We start from the raw sequence: 19,772 nt of genomic DNA on the forward strand, positions 1-19,772 counted from the left end.
TTTTGATCCTAGTTATTGGTTTAGTGGATGGAGAGGAGATAAGAGTAGATCTTGGAGGTGAAGCATTGTACTGTAAGGCACATATTCATTTCAGGCTGCTACCTAGTCTTTAAGCAAATAGACCACGTCTGCAAGCCCCAAGGGTTCAGGGCAGTCTGAATGCTCAAGTTTCTTAAGTGCACCTGCCCTGATATCCCCATTTCAAGTCTCAGGGTTCCACTTCTTCCTGACTTTGGTTGGAGACCTGCCTCAACTATAAATTCAACCTTCTCTGAACATCTGCCAGCCTTACGATTAACTTCTGTGTCTGCTTTCAGCTTCATATATCTTCAATTGTAGGAGATGATGTCTTTTTAAATGACTTCCAAAACAGCTTTCTGATGGTCACACTTTGCTTTAAGTAGGTTGTTTATTACCCTGAGCCTACCATTTTCTCACTTAAAGGCATCAGTGGTATTCAGCAATAACCACTTCATTCAATAGTCTTTGTAATATAGCACAAATGCCAGAGATACCAAAAAATGCACCTCCTAGTTCGCAACAGGTGAAAGGCTTAACAATAGCATTGCTACCACATACCAGGAACTATCAATACTCCATCTACAACCAGTGCTGAGGTCCTTTTATCCAGCTATCAGAGAGCAATCCAACTCCAGAATCACATTTTTAGAGTATGCTTCCTATGATCTTCTTTGTAGCAACTATCATAGGTTAGGTTCCCTAGAAGCAGACCCAGAGACAGAGATTTGAAGCATATGATTTATTGAACTAGTGCTCTCAGGAGAAAGGAGAAGCAGGGAAGCAAGTAAGTGTCTTTAGCTAAAGTCTTGCGTCAGCCTTTTCTCATGGGGATCTTTGGAGCATGAATTGTACCATAGCAGTGGCTCCACCCTGAGGCAAAGAGTCTGGCTTTTTGACTCTCTCTGTGAGTCATTGATTATAGGCTGTGCCTGGTGGATGAAGAGGGAGACCATCCATAGCTGTCCAAGTGAGATGGCTCCTGTTCAGGTGAGGGAAATCTTCCAGAGAAAATAGTAGCAATGATCCATTTAGCACCGAACACTCCCGACAGCTGGGAAATTGGTGTGCCAGTCATCAAATAGATCTAGATTTGGCACCAACAGTGCCCACATGACCTTATAAACCATGGTTGAGGAAAATGTCCATCTGCTACTGTAGAAGATGAAAATGCTGAGTCCTAATTTTTCTAGTCTTGTTTGCAGCCAGAGCATAGACTTCTATATTATACTTGGGAGGTAGAGGGACATCTGATTGCTGGAATCTAGGTCATTCACCCTTTTTACTTCCATCATCAAGGACACCTACTTCTGATATAACTAACTCATAAATGCAGTGAGGATGCTTCTCATCTGGTGATCATTGTCCACAGATTGAAGTATGGTTTTAGATTTTTTTCTTAGCTTCAGAGCTTTCAGCATCCCCAGAGGCTGACCAGTGCTTTCAATGATTTTGTGGTCAATTCAACTATTCTAATCATTTATTGAACTTCTCTTCTGCTAAAACAAGCAGAGTTAACTGCCATTGCCTAAAAATAAAAATGTTGAGTGATATAGAAAGAAGGTAGGAAATGTGTTAGCTTAGAATGATATACAAAATAGACAATATTGAGAAAACTTATCTCATGAGACTTTGACATTTTTACTCCAGGTATGACTGGGGGGAAAAATAAATTATTTTTTTGTATCAGAGTGAAACAACTGCTAAGGGGGCCAAGGACTCCGAACATTTGGCTGAGTCGAGTTGGACCCTTCAACTCTTGTTTGAGACTAGGTTACAGAAAAATTCTCCTCTCCTGGACACAAACATTGATCTCTAAAAAGGGAGTAATGCTATGATTTTGGATCTTGAAATTTAGTTCACTTCAAGAAATATTTACCAGGCACCAAGTAAAACCAAACCCAGTGCCGTCGAATCGATTCTGACTCATAGTGACCCTATAGGCCAAAGTAGAACTGCCCCATAGTTTCCAAGGAGCACCTGACAGATTTGAACTGCCAACCCTTCAGTTAGCAGCTGTAGCACTTAACCACTATGCCACCAGGGTTTCCAGGCACCAAGTAAGTGTCAAGAATTGAACTAGGTATTGGGGTTCAAGGATGAATAAGAAACATTCCTGCCCTTGAGGAACTCATGGAATGCACAGTGGCAGTGATAGAGGTATGTGTGCAAATGGCTTTACAGGATCCAAGTGCTGAGACTTGTCATTGGGCTCAAGGGAGGAGTAGGAAGGCCTCCTGGTGAACATAATTCCTGGCTAGGTTAAGAAAGGAAGGGAGCTTTTTTTGCGGATGAACAGCATGAGCCAAGACACATGGATGTTAAACTATATGGTGTAGAGGTAGTCTGGCATTATTAGAGTATAAAGCATGAAGCACTTGAAGTTCTTGGGGGTCTAACCAACTTGGGAAATGCATTTGGATTCTAAAAGATAATACATGCCTGCCTACAGGTTTAACACCCTTGGGGAAGTGAGAAGAGCCTCAATCTTTGAACAATGATTGTCTTTCAAGCAATTCTGCTAAAGTAATAATTCAGGGCAGTCACCAGCTCTGGACTGAGGCAGCCCACTGCCTGCATACCTTCCCAGTTTGGCTGCCTGACCTCCCACTCCTCACTACCAGTTGGTACTCAGTATTGGAGAGTACATTACAATTTATTTTTAAACGAGCCATTTCAGGGGACCAAAATTGAAAGTAATGAAGCCTACTTTGTTGTAGATTATATGCAGAGCAGATAAGTAATATGTCCAGCCTCAAACCACAGTTGCTCAGAAAGTTGCTCTCCAATCACTGAAGTCCATGCTGCTAGTCTTCATAACATCCCCACTTGTTAGAATGCTCCAGATGGCTTTCCTGAAGGCCCTCTGGGAGGCTTTAAGTTCTTCTCTTGTGCTGAGTCAGGGCCCATAGCCCATACCTGGAGGCCTCTGGAAGGTCTGGTGGCTCTAGTTTGTGCCTGAGTGGCAGTTCCCACGGTCTGTGATTAACCACGATGTTACAGAGGCTGTGTAAGTGCTCCCAGGGGTGGGTGCTTCACACAAATCAGAATTGATGGTCGTGATCTAACAGGCCTGAAAGGCCTAATGGGTAGCCTCCAGGGATACTGTGACTTCAGTGAGGTGTCACTTAACTTCTAGGGCATTAAATGGCCACAGCAGCGAGTGGCAGAATGTCTGGTCATAAGGGACATTTATACACTTAGTGTAATTGGAGGGGAAAGCAAAGTGAAAGAAGTGATATGTTGCTGAACAGACTAACTTGTGCGTTGAATGGAATCATCAGAAGCAGGCTTCAAGGAGGCACTTTTCTAAGAAGGGGTTTTTCTAGAGCAGTAACTTTGTGCTTTATGAAACTGGGGGTTGGAATTAGACTATGAGTGAGAGAGAGAGAAAGGGTGAGAGAAAAAAGACATGGAGCAAGCCATCTGCAGGTGGGAATGTGCTTCTTTGCAAATGGGGGTCAGCTGACTTTTCTGTCTTTTATAATCTGACTTCCAAAGATAAAGTAAAAAAGTTTAGGATTGTACCTGATGCCTGGGTTGGTTTTCCCCTTCTCTTGTTCAAGACTTGATTCTCCTCTCTTTCCTCTCCTGTTTTGTAGAAATGCTTGTCCATTTGTTAATTTAACAAATATTTATTGACCATCTATTATATGATAAGTTCTGCTCTAGGGACAGGAGCCCTGGTGGCACAGTGGTTAAGTGCTTGGCTGCTAACCGAAAGGTCGGTGGTTCGAACCCACCCAACTGCTCTGTGGGAGAAAGTTGTGGCAGTCAGCTTCCATAAAGATTACAGCCTTAGATACCTGATGCGGTGGGTCTACTCTGTACAACGAAGTAGAGAGCAACTCGGTAGAAATATGAATCAACTCAGCAGCAATGAGTTTGGTTTGGTTTTGGTTCTAGGGACACACTAGTAAAAAGAAACCCACACACTGCCCCATATTGCTGTCCTTTTGGAGCTTACTTTCTAGTAGGACCCTGTCGTGAGGGCTTGGGAATACAAGTGTCTCCTCCACTGCCAGGGACTAAGACTAAATCCTGACAAGCCTAAGCAGGAGTAGAAGCATCTCTATGCCAGAGGCCAGCTCAAGAATTTCCTTTCTGGATTGTCCTTTCCTTCTGGATTGTTTTGGTTGTCCTGTAACATTCCCTCAACTTCCCCCTATATTGAATAAATGCTCCCCCAACACAAAACATTCTGTATGCTAAAAAGCCTGTTACACGGCCAATCCCATCTTCTATTAACTTTATTTCATGCTTTTCTTTTTAAGTTAAATCTCTTGATGAGCCATCTATACTCAGCCTCTCTATTGCATTGTAATTGTTTCCTCTTACTGTGGATTTCACCACTCATTTGTCAGTTTGTCATACTGTGGTGGCTTGCATGTTGCTGTGATGCTGGAGGCTGTATCACTGGTAATTCAAATACCAGCAGGTTCACCATGGTGAATAGGTTTCAGCAGCACTTCTAGACTAAGATGGACTAGGAAGAAGGACATTGTGATCTACTCCTGAAAAAACTGGCCGGTGAAAAACCTAATGAATAGCAGTGGAATACTGTCTGATACTGTGCCAGAAGATGAGCACCTGTCTTAGGCTGTGTTCTCTAAAGAAGCAAAACCAGTAAAGCATATGACTATATACATATATATATATATATATATAGAGAGAGAGAGAGAGAGAGATTTATATCAAGGAAATGGCTCATGCGATTGTATAGGCTGTAATGTCCCAAGGCCATGGGTCAGGAAAAATGCTTCTTCTGATTCACATCACTGCAGGGGCTGGTAAACCTAAGATCAGCAGGCTGGAGGCTGGAGAGCAGACCTGTTGTTCACAAAGCTGTGAAGATAGATGAATCCCAAGATTGGCAGGAGAGACTGCAGGTAAGCTGCTAGCTCAAGTCCTAAGAATCAGAAGTCAGACAAACAGGAGCCAACTGTAGGTTTCAGAACAAGCAAAAGCCCCTGAGCCCTGCCTGAACATCTGCCCACACTCAATGCAGGCCACATGCCCAAGGAAACTCCACTTCAACTGATTGGCTACTCAGAGCAGATCCCATCATGAGGGTGATCATGTATCAAATCTCAGTAGGGAAGTGATCACAGGATTATACCACTGCCAAAACGCTGAGAATCATGGCCCAGCCAAGTTGACACACAATCTTAACCACAGAACCTCAGGTTGGAAGGCACTCAAAATACGACTAGGGAAGAGCTGCCTTCTCAAAGTAGGTTCGACCTTAATGACGTGAATGAAGTAAAGCTTTCAGGACCTTCATTTACTGATGTGGCACATGTCAAAATCAGAAGAAACAGCTGCAAACATCCATTATTAATCAGAGCATGGAATGTACAAAGCATGAATCTAGGAAAATTGGAAGTCATCAAAAATGAATGGAATGAGTAAAGATGGACATCCTAGGCATTAGTGAGCTGAAATGGACTAGTATTGACCATTTTGAATCAGACAATGGTATGGTCTACTGTGCCAGGAATGACAAATTGAAGAGGAATGACATCACATTCAGAAACCCTGGTGGCACAGTGGTTAAGTGCTACAACTGCTAACCAAAAAGTCAGCAGTTCAAATCCACTAGGTGCTCCTTGGAAACTCTATGGGGACGTTCTACTCTGTCCTATAGGGTTGCTGTGAATGGGAATCAACTCAATGCCCATGGGTTTGGTTTCAGTTTGGTTGGCGTCACATTCATTGTCAAAAAGAACATTTCAAGATCTACCTTGAAGTACAGTGCTGTCAGTGATAGGATAATATCTGTATGCCTACAAGGAAGACCAGTTAATATGACTGAGTCAAATTTACACACCAACCGCTAAGGCCAAATATGAAGAAATTGAAGAATTTTACCAACTTTTGCAGTCTGAGATTAATCAAACATACAATCAAGATGCTTTGGTAATTACTGGTGATTGAAATGTGGAAGTTGGAAACAAAGAAGAAGGATGATTAGAAAATACAGCTTTGGTGATAGAAATGACGCTGGAGATTGCATGATAGAATTTTACAAGGCTAATGACTTATTCATTGCAAATACTTTTTTCAACAACATAAACAGTGGCTATGTACGTGGACCTCACCACATGGTATATACAGGAATCAAATAAGCTACATCTGTGGAAAGAAATTATGGAGAAGCTCAATATCATCAGTCAGAATAAGGCCAGGGGCTGACTGTGGAACAAACCATCAATTGCTCATATGCAAGTTCAAGTTGCAGCTGAAGAAAATTAGAACAAGTCCACAAGAGCCAAAGTACAACCTTGAGTGTATTCTACCTGAATTTAGAGACCATCTCAAGAACAGATATGACACATTTAACACTAATGACAAAAGACCAGGTGAGTTGTGGCATGACATCAAGGACCTCATATGTGAAGAAAGCAAAAGATCATTAAAAAGAAAGAAAAGAACAAAATGAATGTCAGAAGAGACTCTGAAACTTGCTCTTGAATGTACAGCAGCTAAAACAAATGGAAGGAATGAAAGAGTAAAAGAGCTGAACTGAAGATTTCAAAGAAGACATAGTGAAGTATTATAAGGACATGTGAAAAGATCTGGAGTTAGAAAACAAAAAAAGAAGACCATGCTTGGCATTTCCCAAGCTGAAAGAACTGAAATAAATATTCAAGCCTCAAGTTGCAATATTGAAGGGTTCTATGGGCAAAATATTGAACGATGCAGGAAGCATCTACAGAGAGTGGACGGAATACACAGAACCAGTGTACCAAAAAGAACTGGCCAATGTTCAACCCTTTTAGGAGGAAGCATATGATCAAGAACCAATGGTACTAAAGAAGTCCAAGCTGCATTGAAGGCATTGGAGAAAAACAAGGCTTCAGGAATTGATGAAATACCAGCTGAGACGTTTCAACAAATGGATGCAGTGCTGGAAGCACTCACTTATCCATGCCAAGAAAGTTTGAAAGACAGCTGCCTGGCCAGTTGACTGGAAGAGATCCATATTTGTGCCCATTCCAAGGAAAGGTGATCCAACAGAATGCAAATATTATCAAACAATATCATTAATGTCACACACAAGTAAATTCAAAAATGATTGTAGAACTACATCAACAGGGACCTGCCAGAAGTTCAAGCTGGATCCAGGAGAAGACGTGAAACAAGGGATATCATTGCTGATGTCAGATGGACCTTGGCTGAAACCAGAGAATACCAGAAAATGTTTACCTGAGTTTTAGTGACTATGCGAAGGCATTTGACTGTGTGGATTGTAATAATTATGAACGACATTTTAACAATAGGAATTCCAAGATGCTTAATTGTGCTCATATGGATCTTGGACATAGACTAAGAGGCAGTTGTTAAAATAGAAAAAGGGGATAATGTGTGGTTTAGAGTCAGGAAAGGTGTGCTTCATGGTTATTCCTTTCGTCATACTTATTCAACCTGTACTCTGAACAAAGAATCCGTGAAGCTGGACTTTGTGAAGAAGAATGTTGCATCAGGATTGGAAGAAGACTCATTAACAACCTGAGATATGCAGATGCCCAACCTTGCTTGTGGAAAGTGAAGAGGACTTGAAGCACTTACTGAAGAAGACCAAAGACTACAGCCTTCAGTATGAATTACATATCAACATTAAGAAAACAAAAATCCTCACAACTGGACCAATAAGCAGCAACATGGTAAACAGAAAAGATTGAAGCTGTCAAGGATTTCATTTTATTTGGATCCACAATCAACACCATGGAAGCAGCAGTCAAGAAATCAAATGACACATTGCATTGGGCAAATTGACTGCAAAAGACCTCTTTAAAGTGGTAAAAAGCACTTTGAGAACTAAGGTGCCCTTGACCCAAGCCATGGTATTTTCAATTGCCTCATGTGCATGCGAAAGCTGGACAATGAATAAGTAAGGCCGAAGAAGAATTGACGCTTTTGAATTATGGTTTTGGTGAAGAATATTGAATACATCATGGACTGCCAGAAGAACAAACAAATCTGCCTTAGAAGAAGTATAACCAGAATGCTCCTTAGAAGTAAGGATGGTGAGACATGGTCTCATGCAGTTCGAACGTGTGGTCAAGAGGGACCAGTTTCTGGAGAAGGGCATTATGCTTTGTAAAACAGACAGGGAAAAAGAGGAAGACCCTCAATGAGATGGATTTATACAGTGGCTGCAGCAGTGGTCTCAAACAGAGCAACGATTGTGATGGCACAATGGCACAGGACTAGGCAGGGTTTTTTTCTGTTGTACATATGGTCATTAGGAGTCAGAACCCACTTGGCAGTATCTAAGAACAACAACATCATTATGGATTAAATTTGGCCCTACAAAATATGTGATGAATTCCCGACCCTTGTACCTGTGAATTTGATCCTGTTTGAAAACAGGGGTTTTCCTTTGTTGTGTTATGAGATTATACCAGTGTTGAGCGGATCCTAAACCTAATCACTTCTGAGTTATAAAAACACCAGAATAGATACAGAGACAAACACAGAGGGAAAGACTGATGTCACGTGAGGGTTGTTTACAAGCTGCGGAATGCCAAGGAACCAAGGAACACCTGGGCTGCTGATAAAGAGATTAACACTCCAAGACCCTGATTTGGACTTCTTGCCTCCTGAGTGGTGAGAAAATAAATTTCTGTTCCTTAAAGCCATTCCCTTGCAGTATTTATGTTACAGCAGCACTAGGTAACTAAGACACTTCCTTACATCACAGTGTGAACATTTTCCCCCTACCTTTCTAATGCAACTTCTCCTTTAAAGCTTTCAAATATCCTCTTGATTGTCAAGGATATTTCTTAACTCCTTATTCTTCTTTGTTTTCTTTCTTTTTTTTACATAATTTGTCATCTTCCTGACATGCTCTTTTCTCCTAGGCTCTATAAAAATCGCATCCTCTAATTCTCCTCTTACTTCAGTGACAACTTCTCTTTCTCCATGGATCTGATTCTCTCTTCCATTCTCTAGTACTTTCTAAACCTGGAAAGTTATATTTCTCTTGCTATTAAAGTCATGGAATTTTTGAGTAGAACTGACTTTAGAAGTAACTTACCTGGACCACCTGCCAAATCTGCTCAATGTTGGTGACATTGGGTAATAGGTGTTCTCTTAGAAGGATAGTGATTGACACTTGTACAGCATTGTTCAGTTGAAAAGCATTTTCACTTTATCTAATTTGATCCTTATTACAATACTCTTGCAGGCATTGCTGGTTTGCTGGTAGAATTCTTGCCTTCTATGTGGGAGACTGGGATTCAATTTCCAGTCAATGTACCGTATGTGCAGCCATCCCCTACATGTCAGTGGAGGCTTACATGTTACTATGATGCTGAACAGGTTCAATGGACCTCCCAGACTAAGACTGACTAGCAAAAAAGACAGTTTTAAGGCCTGGCAACCTGCTTCTGAAATCAGCCAGTTAAAACCCTGCAGGTCACAATGGTCTGGTACGCCACAAATCATGTGGTGGCACAGGACCAGGCAGAATTTTGTTCCATTGTGGTTGGGGTTGCCATGCATTGGGGGCTGACTCGACAGCACCTGACACCACAACCGCCTTGGGGTAAGTGCTACCCCATTTTATATTTGAAGTCGTTGAAAGAATAATGTTATTTGTCCAAGGTCACAGAACTTATCAATAATGGAGCAAGGACTAGAAATCGGGTCCTCTGATTCCAAAAGGCATCATATTTCTATTATACCTTGCTAAGCCCATTTCCTATATGGCCAAATAGCCCATCTTTGGATAGTTTATTAAGGCTTTTTTTCCCCAAAGGTGAGTGTGAGGAATTAGTCAAAATGGTTCTGTAGCATACCTGTGCTTTGAGGGAGTCGAAGAGACTTTTTAATACTGAAATTTTTAGTGAGCTTAATTTTTATTTTAGTCAAGTAATTTATAATTCTGAAAGGCTAGGCAATTGAGCGTAACTGCTTTGGGCTAAGTTAGTATTTGTGACCATTGTTGTTATCCTGGGTCTTATTCCCTCTGGATCCTTGTTGATAAAAAGACTTTTCCAGGAAGCTGGCCCTTTAAAGGCAGTGGTTTTCTGAAACTCACTTGGAAGGGTGTATTTCTGTCATCAGGTTAAACCTGACCGAAGGAATCTGATTTGATAGCTCCAAGGTGGACAAAAGCATAATAAGTCAGGGTTTAAAAACCACTGCGATGGTCATCTTGTCTTTCACTCTTCATGCATACCTCTCAAATTTTAAGGACCAGAGTAGAGCCCCGTTGCTTTCCTTGGGAAATACGCACTCAGCTGAAATCTTGTTCTAAGACAATATATCATATGTTTCGTGTGTGTGTGTTTTAATGCTCAACAAGAAAGAAAAATGTCACAAGAAATGAGACTACACTTCAGGCTGGGCAGCCTGGGACTTGACTAGCTTGAGGAATTGTTTGGGTTGATATATAGAACCAGTAAGTTTAATGAGGTTACAAAGAATTGAACCATTTCATTCCAAAAATAATGTCGTTTCTCTGGTAGGAGGGGGGTCCTCTGTGAGCGACAGCAATGATTGGGTACCAGCCTGAGAGTCGCTTCTGGGAGATTAGTATAGACAGCTTTCTTTCCTTTAGCCAAATAAATAATTCCTGCCACCAAACATCCAAATTCCCAAAGGCTGGTGATTTGTCCCTGATGTCTTCCAAGGCATGTCACAACTCTGATGCACCTGAGATTTGCCTTTGAACCTTATTTATGCTTTCATTTCTCCTTTATTCCCTACTTATCATGCTGACCCCTAATTATCTTCTCTATTAGGGCTAACTCTCTAGAACAGTGATGCTAAACCAGGAAGAATTGTGCAACACCTCCCCCTCCACCTAGGATGCAGGGAAGGTGTTACAGTACTTCCAGAAATATTTTCAGACCATCCTACCTACACCTCTACCCTCAACCTGAAATCTGATGTACTCTCACTTGAGTTGAGCTCTCACTGTGGTTAACGTGAAATAAGTGTAGCTTGAAAAACCGTTAAAAGATCTCCACCTTGACCCAAAAAGGGCATGGCAGAATTTCAGACACTGTGATAGGTGAGAGGACTACTTCCAAACAAGAAATCTAGTCTATGATCATTCAAATTATAGCATACAAACTCTGTGTTCATCACATTTGCAATTTTCCTCTATTCTCAGAGTGAAAGTGAAAAATCTAAGTCTCCTCAACAAGCAAATTTCTGTCAATCCCTCTTTCCCAGAAAGGAGCCAGAGGTGTTATTGGGAAAACAATCAGTTGAACTTCATTGGGAAAATGATCAGTTGAACTCTGGAATATTTAATCCACTCAGAGTTATGTAAATCCAAGGGTATAAACACCACTGAATGATATTTTAGATATTGCTTGTGCCCCAATATCTGGCTTTGTATTCTACAGGAAAAATTATCACCCATGCCTCTATTTCCTATGTTACGGTTAATTTGGGTGGAGGACTCAGAACATCTTAAACATTTACAATGCTGTAAATTTTCAAAGCTCTGCAAAATTCTGACTGCATTGATTCCCTTTAGCAGTCCTGTGAAGTAGTAGGATAAAGGTTGTTTCCTCCACTTGACAGTGAAAAAACTGATGTGCAAAGTCACGCACGAAGTGATTCGTTTCATCTCACACAGTTAGTGAGAAGCTGAGTCAGAGCTTGAAAGTAGGTCTTTTCATTCACAGTCCTGTGGTATTCTAACTAGATCACGTATGTTAAATCTACAAGGGTACCATTTGGGCTAATAACTGTCACTCAGGCAGAATACACTAATACATAATTATTATAAAAACAAAAAGATTTAGAACTTGTGTGGTCTTTGTAGACATGAGTCATTTCTTTGGAGGGGTGGATAGGCACTGTGTGGACCCTAAGAAAACCTGTTGTTGTTGTTGTTAGGTGTCGTTGAGTTGATTTTGACTCATAGTGATTCTATGTGACAGAGTAAAACTGCCTCACAGGATTTTCTTGGCTGCAGTCTTTACTGAAGGAGACCCCACGAAGGTGCTAGATGAGCTTGAAATCACTAACCTTTCTGTTAGCAGCCAAGTGCTTCACTGTTCGTACCACCAGGGTTCATATCATATGCTGCAGAGGCCCCCTGGAACTCTGATTAATGAAAAAGACCCAACAATCCAGGAAAGAACAATCTTAACTTGATATTTTTATTCACTTAACAGAAACATTCACTTATCAGATATCACTGAAGTGCAATTTACAGAATTTAGAAGCAAATTAACATATGTAAATTCATACGTTAGGAATATGTTTTGGATTTTTTTTACAAATATTACAAATGTACACCCATTGGTACAATATTGCCATTCAATCATGCTTTTTATGTACATACCTTCACTTAAGAATTACTATTTTTTAAGTTCGTTTTGCTTAAAAAATTAACTGGGCACTGCTGGGAAAGGGTCCGCTTAGTTTTTTACTGATGCCTATTCTGCAGAATGATAGAAATCTAGTGTCTGTGTGAAAAGAGGCACAAAAATCCAGATCATTTTAGGTTTCCTTTTAAAGGCTATTTCATCCCTCTGACTTTATTCGCCTTTTAAATGATGAGTTGGGAAATAAGGTATTTCTTTCACCAGGGTTTGGGACTGTCTACATTTCCCTTCGGGGGGATATTGTTTGGTCTGCGTTTCTTGAGATGTAGCCAGCAGTGTTCCTTTTGGCAGGAGGTCAGATTGAATGGACATGTTCCAGGAGTCTAAGAAAGACTCTGGGATCCTTTTAGACAAGATTTCATAAGAACACCTCAGAAGATCCTACCTAATGATACCATAGACCAGCTAAGTGGAGCTCAGGAGTAGGCCCATGCCTGAGACTTAACATCTCTCACTAGTTCCGGGGAACCCCCAACAAAGGAATCAGAGGAGAAATGAGGAAGGTGGTTTAGGGATAGGGAAGAGGTGAGAATAAAAAAAAAAAAAAAAAAAAAGAGGAAAGGAAAGGCGAAGAGTGAGAAAGAAAACCAAAGAGGTAGAATCGGTGGGAGGACAAGTGAAAAACGGTGGCAAATGGGGTCACGTTTCTCTCCTATTTCCCAGAATTGAGGGAGTGGGAAAACAATATAGGAACAACACTTCATTTATTCTTTATGGTCATCTCTCTAACAGCTTATACCTTTTGTCTCTTATTTCTCCTTCCTCACCCCCCTGCCCCCACCATCCTTTACTTTGTCTGAATCAGAACTGGTGCTCCAGCTTGCAGTGCTGAGTCAAGCCCATGGACGGTGCCATGCTGTGCCTCTCTCTCCACCCCATACATTCTATTCCACGTTCTTCCCTCCTGCCTGCCCCCACACATTATCTCCCACCTGTGGTATCAACTTTGCCTCTGAGAAGCATACATAAAGTACCAGCAACAAAACTCCAACAAGACCTGAGAGACAGGTTCGTCCCCACCAAGTGTCACCTGACAGTGGTACAGCCCTTCCTTGAATATACCCAAACCCAGCAAAATGTGCAAGACAGTGGATTTTTCTGATCCTGGACTGGATTATAGGCTCTGCAAACTCTAGGGAAGGATGGTAGAGAAACCAGCAAAGGTACATTAGGTTTTGCTGAGTGTTAAATGAGACTTCTGCCAAAAGGGGTGGTCATAACAATCAAATGGTTACTTACATGAAAGAAAGACTTTTTCTAACTTCCCTTTGGTCTTCATTATAAATGGATATTTATTGTATTTTGGGCCAATCAGACAGATTACTTCATTAGAATGGCTTTTAAAAAATGAGTATATAAGTTTCTCTAAATTAAAAATGTCTACTTTAATTTTTAATATTTTAACAAGATACTATAGACACATCTTGAAATTTATAATCTAAAAATAGGATTTCATCAAAATACATTTACTATTCTATTCTGGGCATTGATACACTATGCATTTACTGTTTATGGCTCTCCAGACATGGTTAACTCTATACCAAAAATTAACTTTACTGATAAGAATAGCTCCCTGTGAAAAGGAAATTCTGTGGGGAAAATGTGAACTATAAGTTTTTTGAAAAGTAACTCAGCTTGACATTTCTGAGGAACAACAAGACTCATCACAAAATCAGTGGTGGCACATGATAGATATATACAGATTTAAAGAGAATCACAAGAATAAAAAGAAAACAATAATTACGGACCCGCAAATCCTTTCCTTGGCAAAAACGAAAACCAAAGAAATTCTAAATTCAATAACTTGACACCATACGTTATTGAGAGACCCTGTACGATGGACAAGCAGAGCTTATGGCCTGACGACTCTCCCCTTGGCCTCAGTGCCTGTGGAAATGCTCACAGATACATGCTCTGACTTTCTGCCTAAGAACCAGGCAAGTTTGCTTATCTCCCCAATACGAAAGTAATGCATGCTTCAGAGGCAGACAAAGGCGCTATTGATTTATTTGGGCTTTAATCATAGGGAAAACACATATTCATATGGAATACAGAAAATTTGAAAACAAAGGGGTTTGAGCTTTTGTTCTCATTACTGGAATGTTAGGTGAGGTATGTGTGGGCTATTCTAGAGACTCTAATTCACCGATCAAAGAAATGCAGGGTAGAATCAGCCTAAGATTAGTGTTGGGATGAAAGTGAAATCCTTGGGCTCCCACCACTAGACCTTTTGTCTATGGGCTGACATGGTCTGTACCCTCTAGTCACACCTGATAGAATCCTGTGACCTGGCCTCTTGTTGGCTGGGTCTGATTTCTGCCAATCAGGAGCAACGTCTGTGCAGCGCAATCTACTCATGGGAATGCGGCCCTAATTTGGCCACCTATTTGCTTCAGAGAGTGGAATTACCATGACATTGAATTGCCTGTCTTAAACCACCTTCTATTTTCCCCCCATTCCTCGGCAGTGCCTTTTGCCAACCATCGGCTTACAGCACGTTATTACCACCAGCTGTCTGAACCCTGTTTCCTCTTTCACTGCCCTTTCAATGCCCAGAGCCCTAGGTCCTCCTCCTCCCCGTCTGCCTTCATGCCCCACCCTGACAGGTCCTCCATGGCAAAGCTCCAGCTCCTCAAACTGACTTCCTGCTGCATTAATGCCTCCCTCTTGCTATAAACCTTCTCCTGCAGAGCCTTAATCCCCCCAAAGTGTTGATCTAATAAATGAATCCCTCTGCTAGTGCTAATGGGTAGATTAGAGTTAATGGGTGGCTTTTCCAGAAGTGGATATTTATATTTTACTGAAGTTTGAATTGTTTTTAGATATCCAGTGCCTTAAGCAAAATGAATTTTGACCAAAGGGCTAGAATTTAGGCATTGTAGAGTATTTATTATTGGGTAGGTGAGTGCTTCCAAGTCTCTTTAATCAGATAATATGGGTGGTATCCAATGTGCCTGTTTGTAGGATGAGTGGCCCTTTACCTTTCCTGTAATGGTTAAGACTGCTGTTGTTAATGTGTGTCTCCTCATTGTAGAAAGAGAACTACTTGGAGCACTTTTATATAAAGCATACATATACTTCTTTAAGCAACTGCTCAGGATGCTAGTAAATTCAAAATTCAGGTCAAAGGTTTCAGGAAGGAACTGGCTATGTCTTCATACTTTCAGAAAAGGGCTCCAGATGTTTGACAGGTGAGAGAGCGTGTCTAAGCCACAAACTTAGACACACTCATTTATTTATTTATTTTTTTGGGGGGGGAAGCTATCTCTAAACTTCATCCTAGTGATAAGCCAAATGATCAGAAAGTAATATAAACTGGCCATTTGGTCTTAGCATTTACGCTGAATTAAGAATCTGTTTTATTTCCTCAATTTTTGTGAAAGTTTAATAAGAACGATTTACTTAAAAAAAATTTTTTTTCACAGCTTTTGAAACTTTATCTTGAAAAAGATGTTTACTACAATGTCCATATTCTTTTCTAAAAGAACTTGAGTAATGAATTTGACTTTAAATTAAATCCCAGAAAATTTTCCATTTCCATGCTAATGGCTCTACTTCTTCTCATTTTATAACAAATATCTACAACTCAGTATGTTTCATTTTGATATCTGTAATGTATGCTTGGATATATACAACATATTATGCTTGTTTTTCATGGGTTGAGTGATAAGCTTGCATTCTAACCAGGATGTACACTCTAGGGGTTCTCAGCAGGAGTTCTAACCAGGAAGCCCATACTCTAGAAGTGGCCACTGCTAAGCTTTGCCATTTAGCATAATGGACTTCAGATATGGATTTTTAGTCAAAAAAATTAGAGACCTGTCAACTAGCATGATGAATGTTAAAAATGGGTTCTCACTGGTAAAATTAAAGCAATTCAAGCTATATGGACTGACTATACATATTTTAAGAGATGTTCCTTGTCCTTGCATGAACAGAGCATAAGAATCTGTACCTTTTCTCTCAGGAATAGTGCTCTAGGTTAAATCTCTAAATGGTCCTCCGTCCAGCTGTGAGCTGGAGGATTCTGGCTGTCTGATCCCTGCAACAAAGGGATGCGACCTTGCCTCTTGCATTTCAATATTGGTTTTAAGCGAAAATTTTTTTCATGCAAGATGGTGGTTGGAGCACCTAAAAGGACAGAGTTGGTAGCTCCTCAAGTCAAAAGAAAAAGTTGCTGTGAATGGTTTTTGGGCTTGCTTTCTAATAAAAACTTAGTTTAAAATGTCAGAATTTGGTTTAAGACTGTTTCCTTATTATGCGGTAGGTTGCAGGGTAGTAGTTAACCTTTATGTAACACAAACATCTCCCATGGCTAACATTATCTGCCAAAAGAAAGTAAGAGTCCTGATTGACTAAATAGGTTTGGGTCAGTTTGCAGCACTTAGTTATTAGGGAGTTTAGAGAGTTTCTGCACATTGTGAATCTTAACTCCTTGGTGTCTTGGCTAACTATGCCCTTACTTTGCATGAATGGTCTTCATTTCTCTTGTGCTATTATGTGTGCTTTAACATTGTGCATCTCAAGTCCTTTTTGAAAGTAGGCGGAGTACAAAACTGAAATGGATAATGAAAATAATAGAGCACTCTTATTGGTTTCTTTGGGAAGGAGCCATGGCTTTTCTCTTCGCTTGTGACTTAAAAAAAAAATTTTTTTTTTTTGTGGCTTATCTTGAAGTATCAAGTGAACTTGTGCTAATGACCACCAAATGCATTGCTAAAGGGGTGAATGGCAGGGAAGGGAAAGAGGGGGAATGGTGCCTGAGGTTTATTTCTAATTGGCAATGTTTCAATACCCTTTTCAAGGCTGCAACTAAGACCTCCAGCCTGAATAGAAACTCTCCTTTTGATACCACCATGAAGAGATAGAGATAGCCCAACTGCACTTACACCTTTAAGTGTGGCACTCAGTGTTCTTGGTTGCAATCTGGGGAGCAGCCATCTGAGAAGCAGCATATTCCTAATTCAAGTTTAGTTGCTTCTTCAAACATTGAACACTTGCGTACTTCTGGAACACCAAAGGAAAATAAATGCAAAGAACTGATCAACACCATCAAGTCGCTCCACACACACTGCCCTGCCTTCTCCAGTGTTTCACTCTGGTCAAACAGCAAGGAGTCCAGTGATTTATAGAGTTAGTCGAAACTGATCTTGCTCTGGTGGTTTCCTCACCCAGGTGCCCAGACCAGCTTTCTGAAATGCTTTAAACAGCTGCTGTTTAACAGACTGGTAGGTATGAGCCCCTAGCTTGGCCTCACAGTACATTGATGGCGTGTCTCCATGGCTTGGTATCCGTGTGCTCAGCTGTGGAACAGAAACAAGAAAGAACAAATAAATGACCTGGCAGAAACAAGAGGCTTTTGCAGATGAATCACACCACCATAGGAATTTTATAAGCAATAAGTTAGCTCTTGGTCTTAGGCCTTTTCATATCTGTCTGTCTTCCTTTAAAAGAAAGAAAAAAAAAGCAACACTATAAAGTTACTCTTCATAGCTACCAAGTTCTATCATGCAATTCTATGGGAAGCCTAGTTATTAAGGAAACTTTCATTTAACCAGAAGTGTGAATGGTTAATGAACAAAATAGGCATATACCTTGTCTGTTATTAAAAACAGGAACACTGCATGAAATTGTGTCCTTCTGCAGGTGGACTGGGTGGTCAAAATGGGTAAAGGATGGGCAAGGTGGAAGGAGAAGCCAAGGGAATAGGGAGGCTATTGAGCTGATATTGCTAGCCCATCAGGAAGACAATAAAAATAGGATGTTCCCCTGTCAGTTTTCTGAGTTACAATAGGGAATGCTTTGGAATCAGCCTAAAACAAACATACAAAATCAAAACCATTGCCATCAAGTTGATTCTGACTCATAGTAAGCCTATAGGACAGAGTAGAACTGCCCCATAGGCTCCTCAGGCTAAAATCTTTTTTTTTTTTTGAGTTGTGCTTTAGGTGAAAGTTTACAGAGCAAATTAGTTTCTCTTTAAACAATTAATACACATATTGTTTTGTGACACTGGTTGCCAACCAGTGATGTGTCAACACTTTCCCCTTCTCGACATTGGGTTTCCCATTTCTGTTAGTCCAGCTTTCCTGTCCTTTCTGCCTTCTCGTCCTGGCTGGTATACCCACTTAGTCTCATATACGTGGTTGAACTACGTGTGCAATTGTTTGCTTTATAGGTCTGTCTAATCTTTGGCTGAGGAGTAAACCTCAGGAGTGACTTCAGTACTGAGTTAAAAGGGTATCCAGGGGCCATACTCTTGGGGTTTTACCAGTCTCTTCAGGTCAGTAAGTCTGTTTTTTTTTTTTTTTTTTGTGAGTTAGAATTTTGTTCTACATTTTTCTCCAGCTCTGTCTGGGACCCTCTATTGTGATCTTTGTCAGAGCAGTCAGTGGTGGTAGCCGGGCACCATCTAGTTGTGCTATACTCAGTCTGGTAAAGGCTATGGTAGTTGTGGTCCATTAGTCCTTTGGACTAATCTCTCACTGTGCCTTTGTTTTTCTTCATTCTCCCTTGCTCCAGATGAGGTGGGGCCAGGACATGTATCATAGATGGCCCCTCACAAGTTTTTAAGACCCTAGACCCAAGGCTGTAATCTTTACAGAAGCAGACTGCCACCTCTTTCTCCCATGGAGCAGTAGTGGATTTGAACTGCTGACCTTTCAGTTACAAGCCAAGTGCTTAACCACTGTGCAACCAGGCGGCCTAAGGTAGGGATCAAATACAGCTTTAATCCAGCATGCAGCAGGGAGGTCAAGGGGTTGCTGGCAAGTGAGGTGAATCGTACTGAAGGAGCTTCCAGAGACAGCTTTGGAAGTCAAGCTGCGCACCTGCTGGCCGATGTCACCTTGAGCATAGGTAAAAGAAGAAAGCCCCTTTTGTTGAGCAAGAAAAAATCGATGGCTTCCTCTGACCTACCAGTCTTAGCACAGTCTGCACCTAATGCATGGAATAACGAAGCACGGGAGGGTGTCCTAAAGCAGAACTGACAGCGGCTGAGGGGTCGTGGTCACAGCTGTAGGGTGCCTGGCCATAGACGCACTTTGCCTTACAACAGACTGTGACAGAGCAGAGGTAGAGGCAGAAGTCTCTGCCAACCAAGGAACTACGATGTGTGGTGTTCAGTATTCTCTAAACTGACAAAAATACTCATTTTAAGTGCCAGTACGACTATCTTGTTCTTCTATTTGTTCACGAATCCATCACAACACTATTATTACTACTTGTAGTCATTGTTGCTATTGCTAGCTGCCATTGAGTAGGCCCCCGACTCATGGTGACACCATGCAAGATGGAACAAAGCGCTGCCCCATCCTGGTCCATCCATATGATCAGTTGCAGATCCTACTCTTGTGATCCATAATGTTTACACTGGTTGATTTTTGGAAGTAGATT

At 41.0% G+C, this 19,772-nt stretch overlaps 1 protein-coding gene across 1 annotated transcript in view; it reads right to left on the reverse strand.

Annotated features, from left to right (window-relative positions):
- Positions 1-17,503: 17,503 nt before the first annotated feature.
- ADARB2 (adenosine deaminase RNA specific B2 (inactive)) overlaps positions 17,504-19,772 on the reverse strand; it is a 309,589-nt gene continuing 307,320 nt past the window's right edge. The window contains exon 9 of the mRNA XM_064285079.1: positions 17,504-17,680. Coding sequence (XP_064141149.1) covers positions 17,504-17,680 — 177 coding nt within the window. The remainder of the gene's footprint in view (positions 17,681-19,772) is intronic.

The sequence above is a fragment of the Loxodonta africana genome, chromosome 4 (assembly GCF_030014295.1).
Source record: "Loxodonta africana isolate mLoxAfr1 chromosome 4, mLoxAfr1.hap2, whole genome shotgun sequence".
NCBI classification, from domain to species: domain Eukaryota; kingdom Metazoa; phylum Chordata; class Mammalia; order Proboscidea; family Elephantidae; genus Loxodonta; species Loxodonta africana.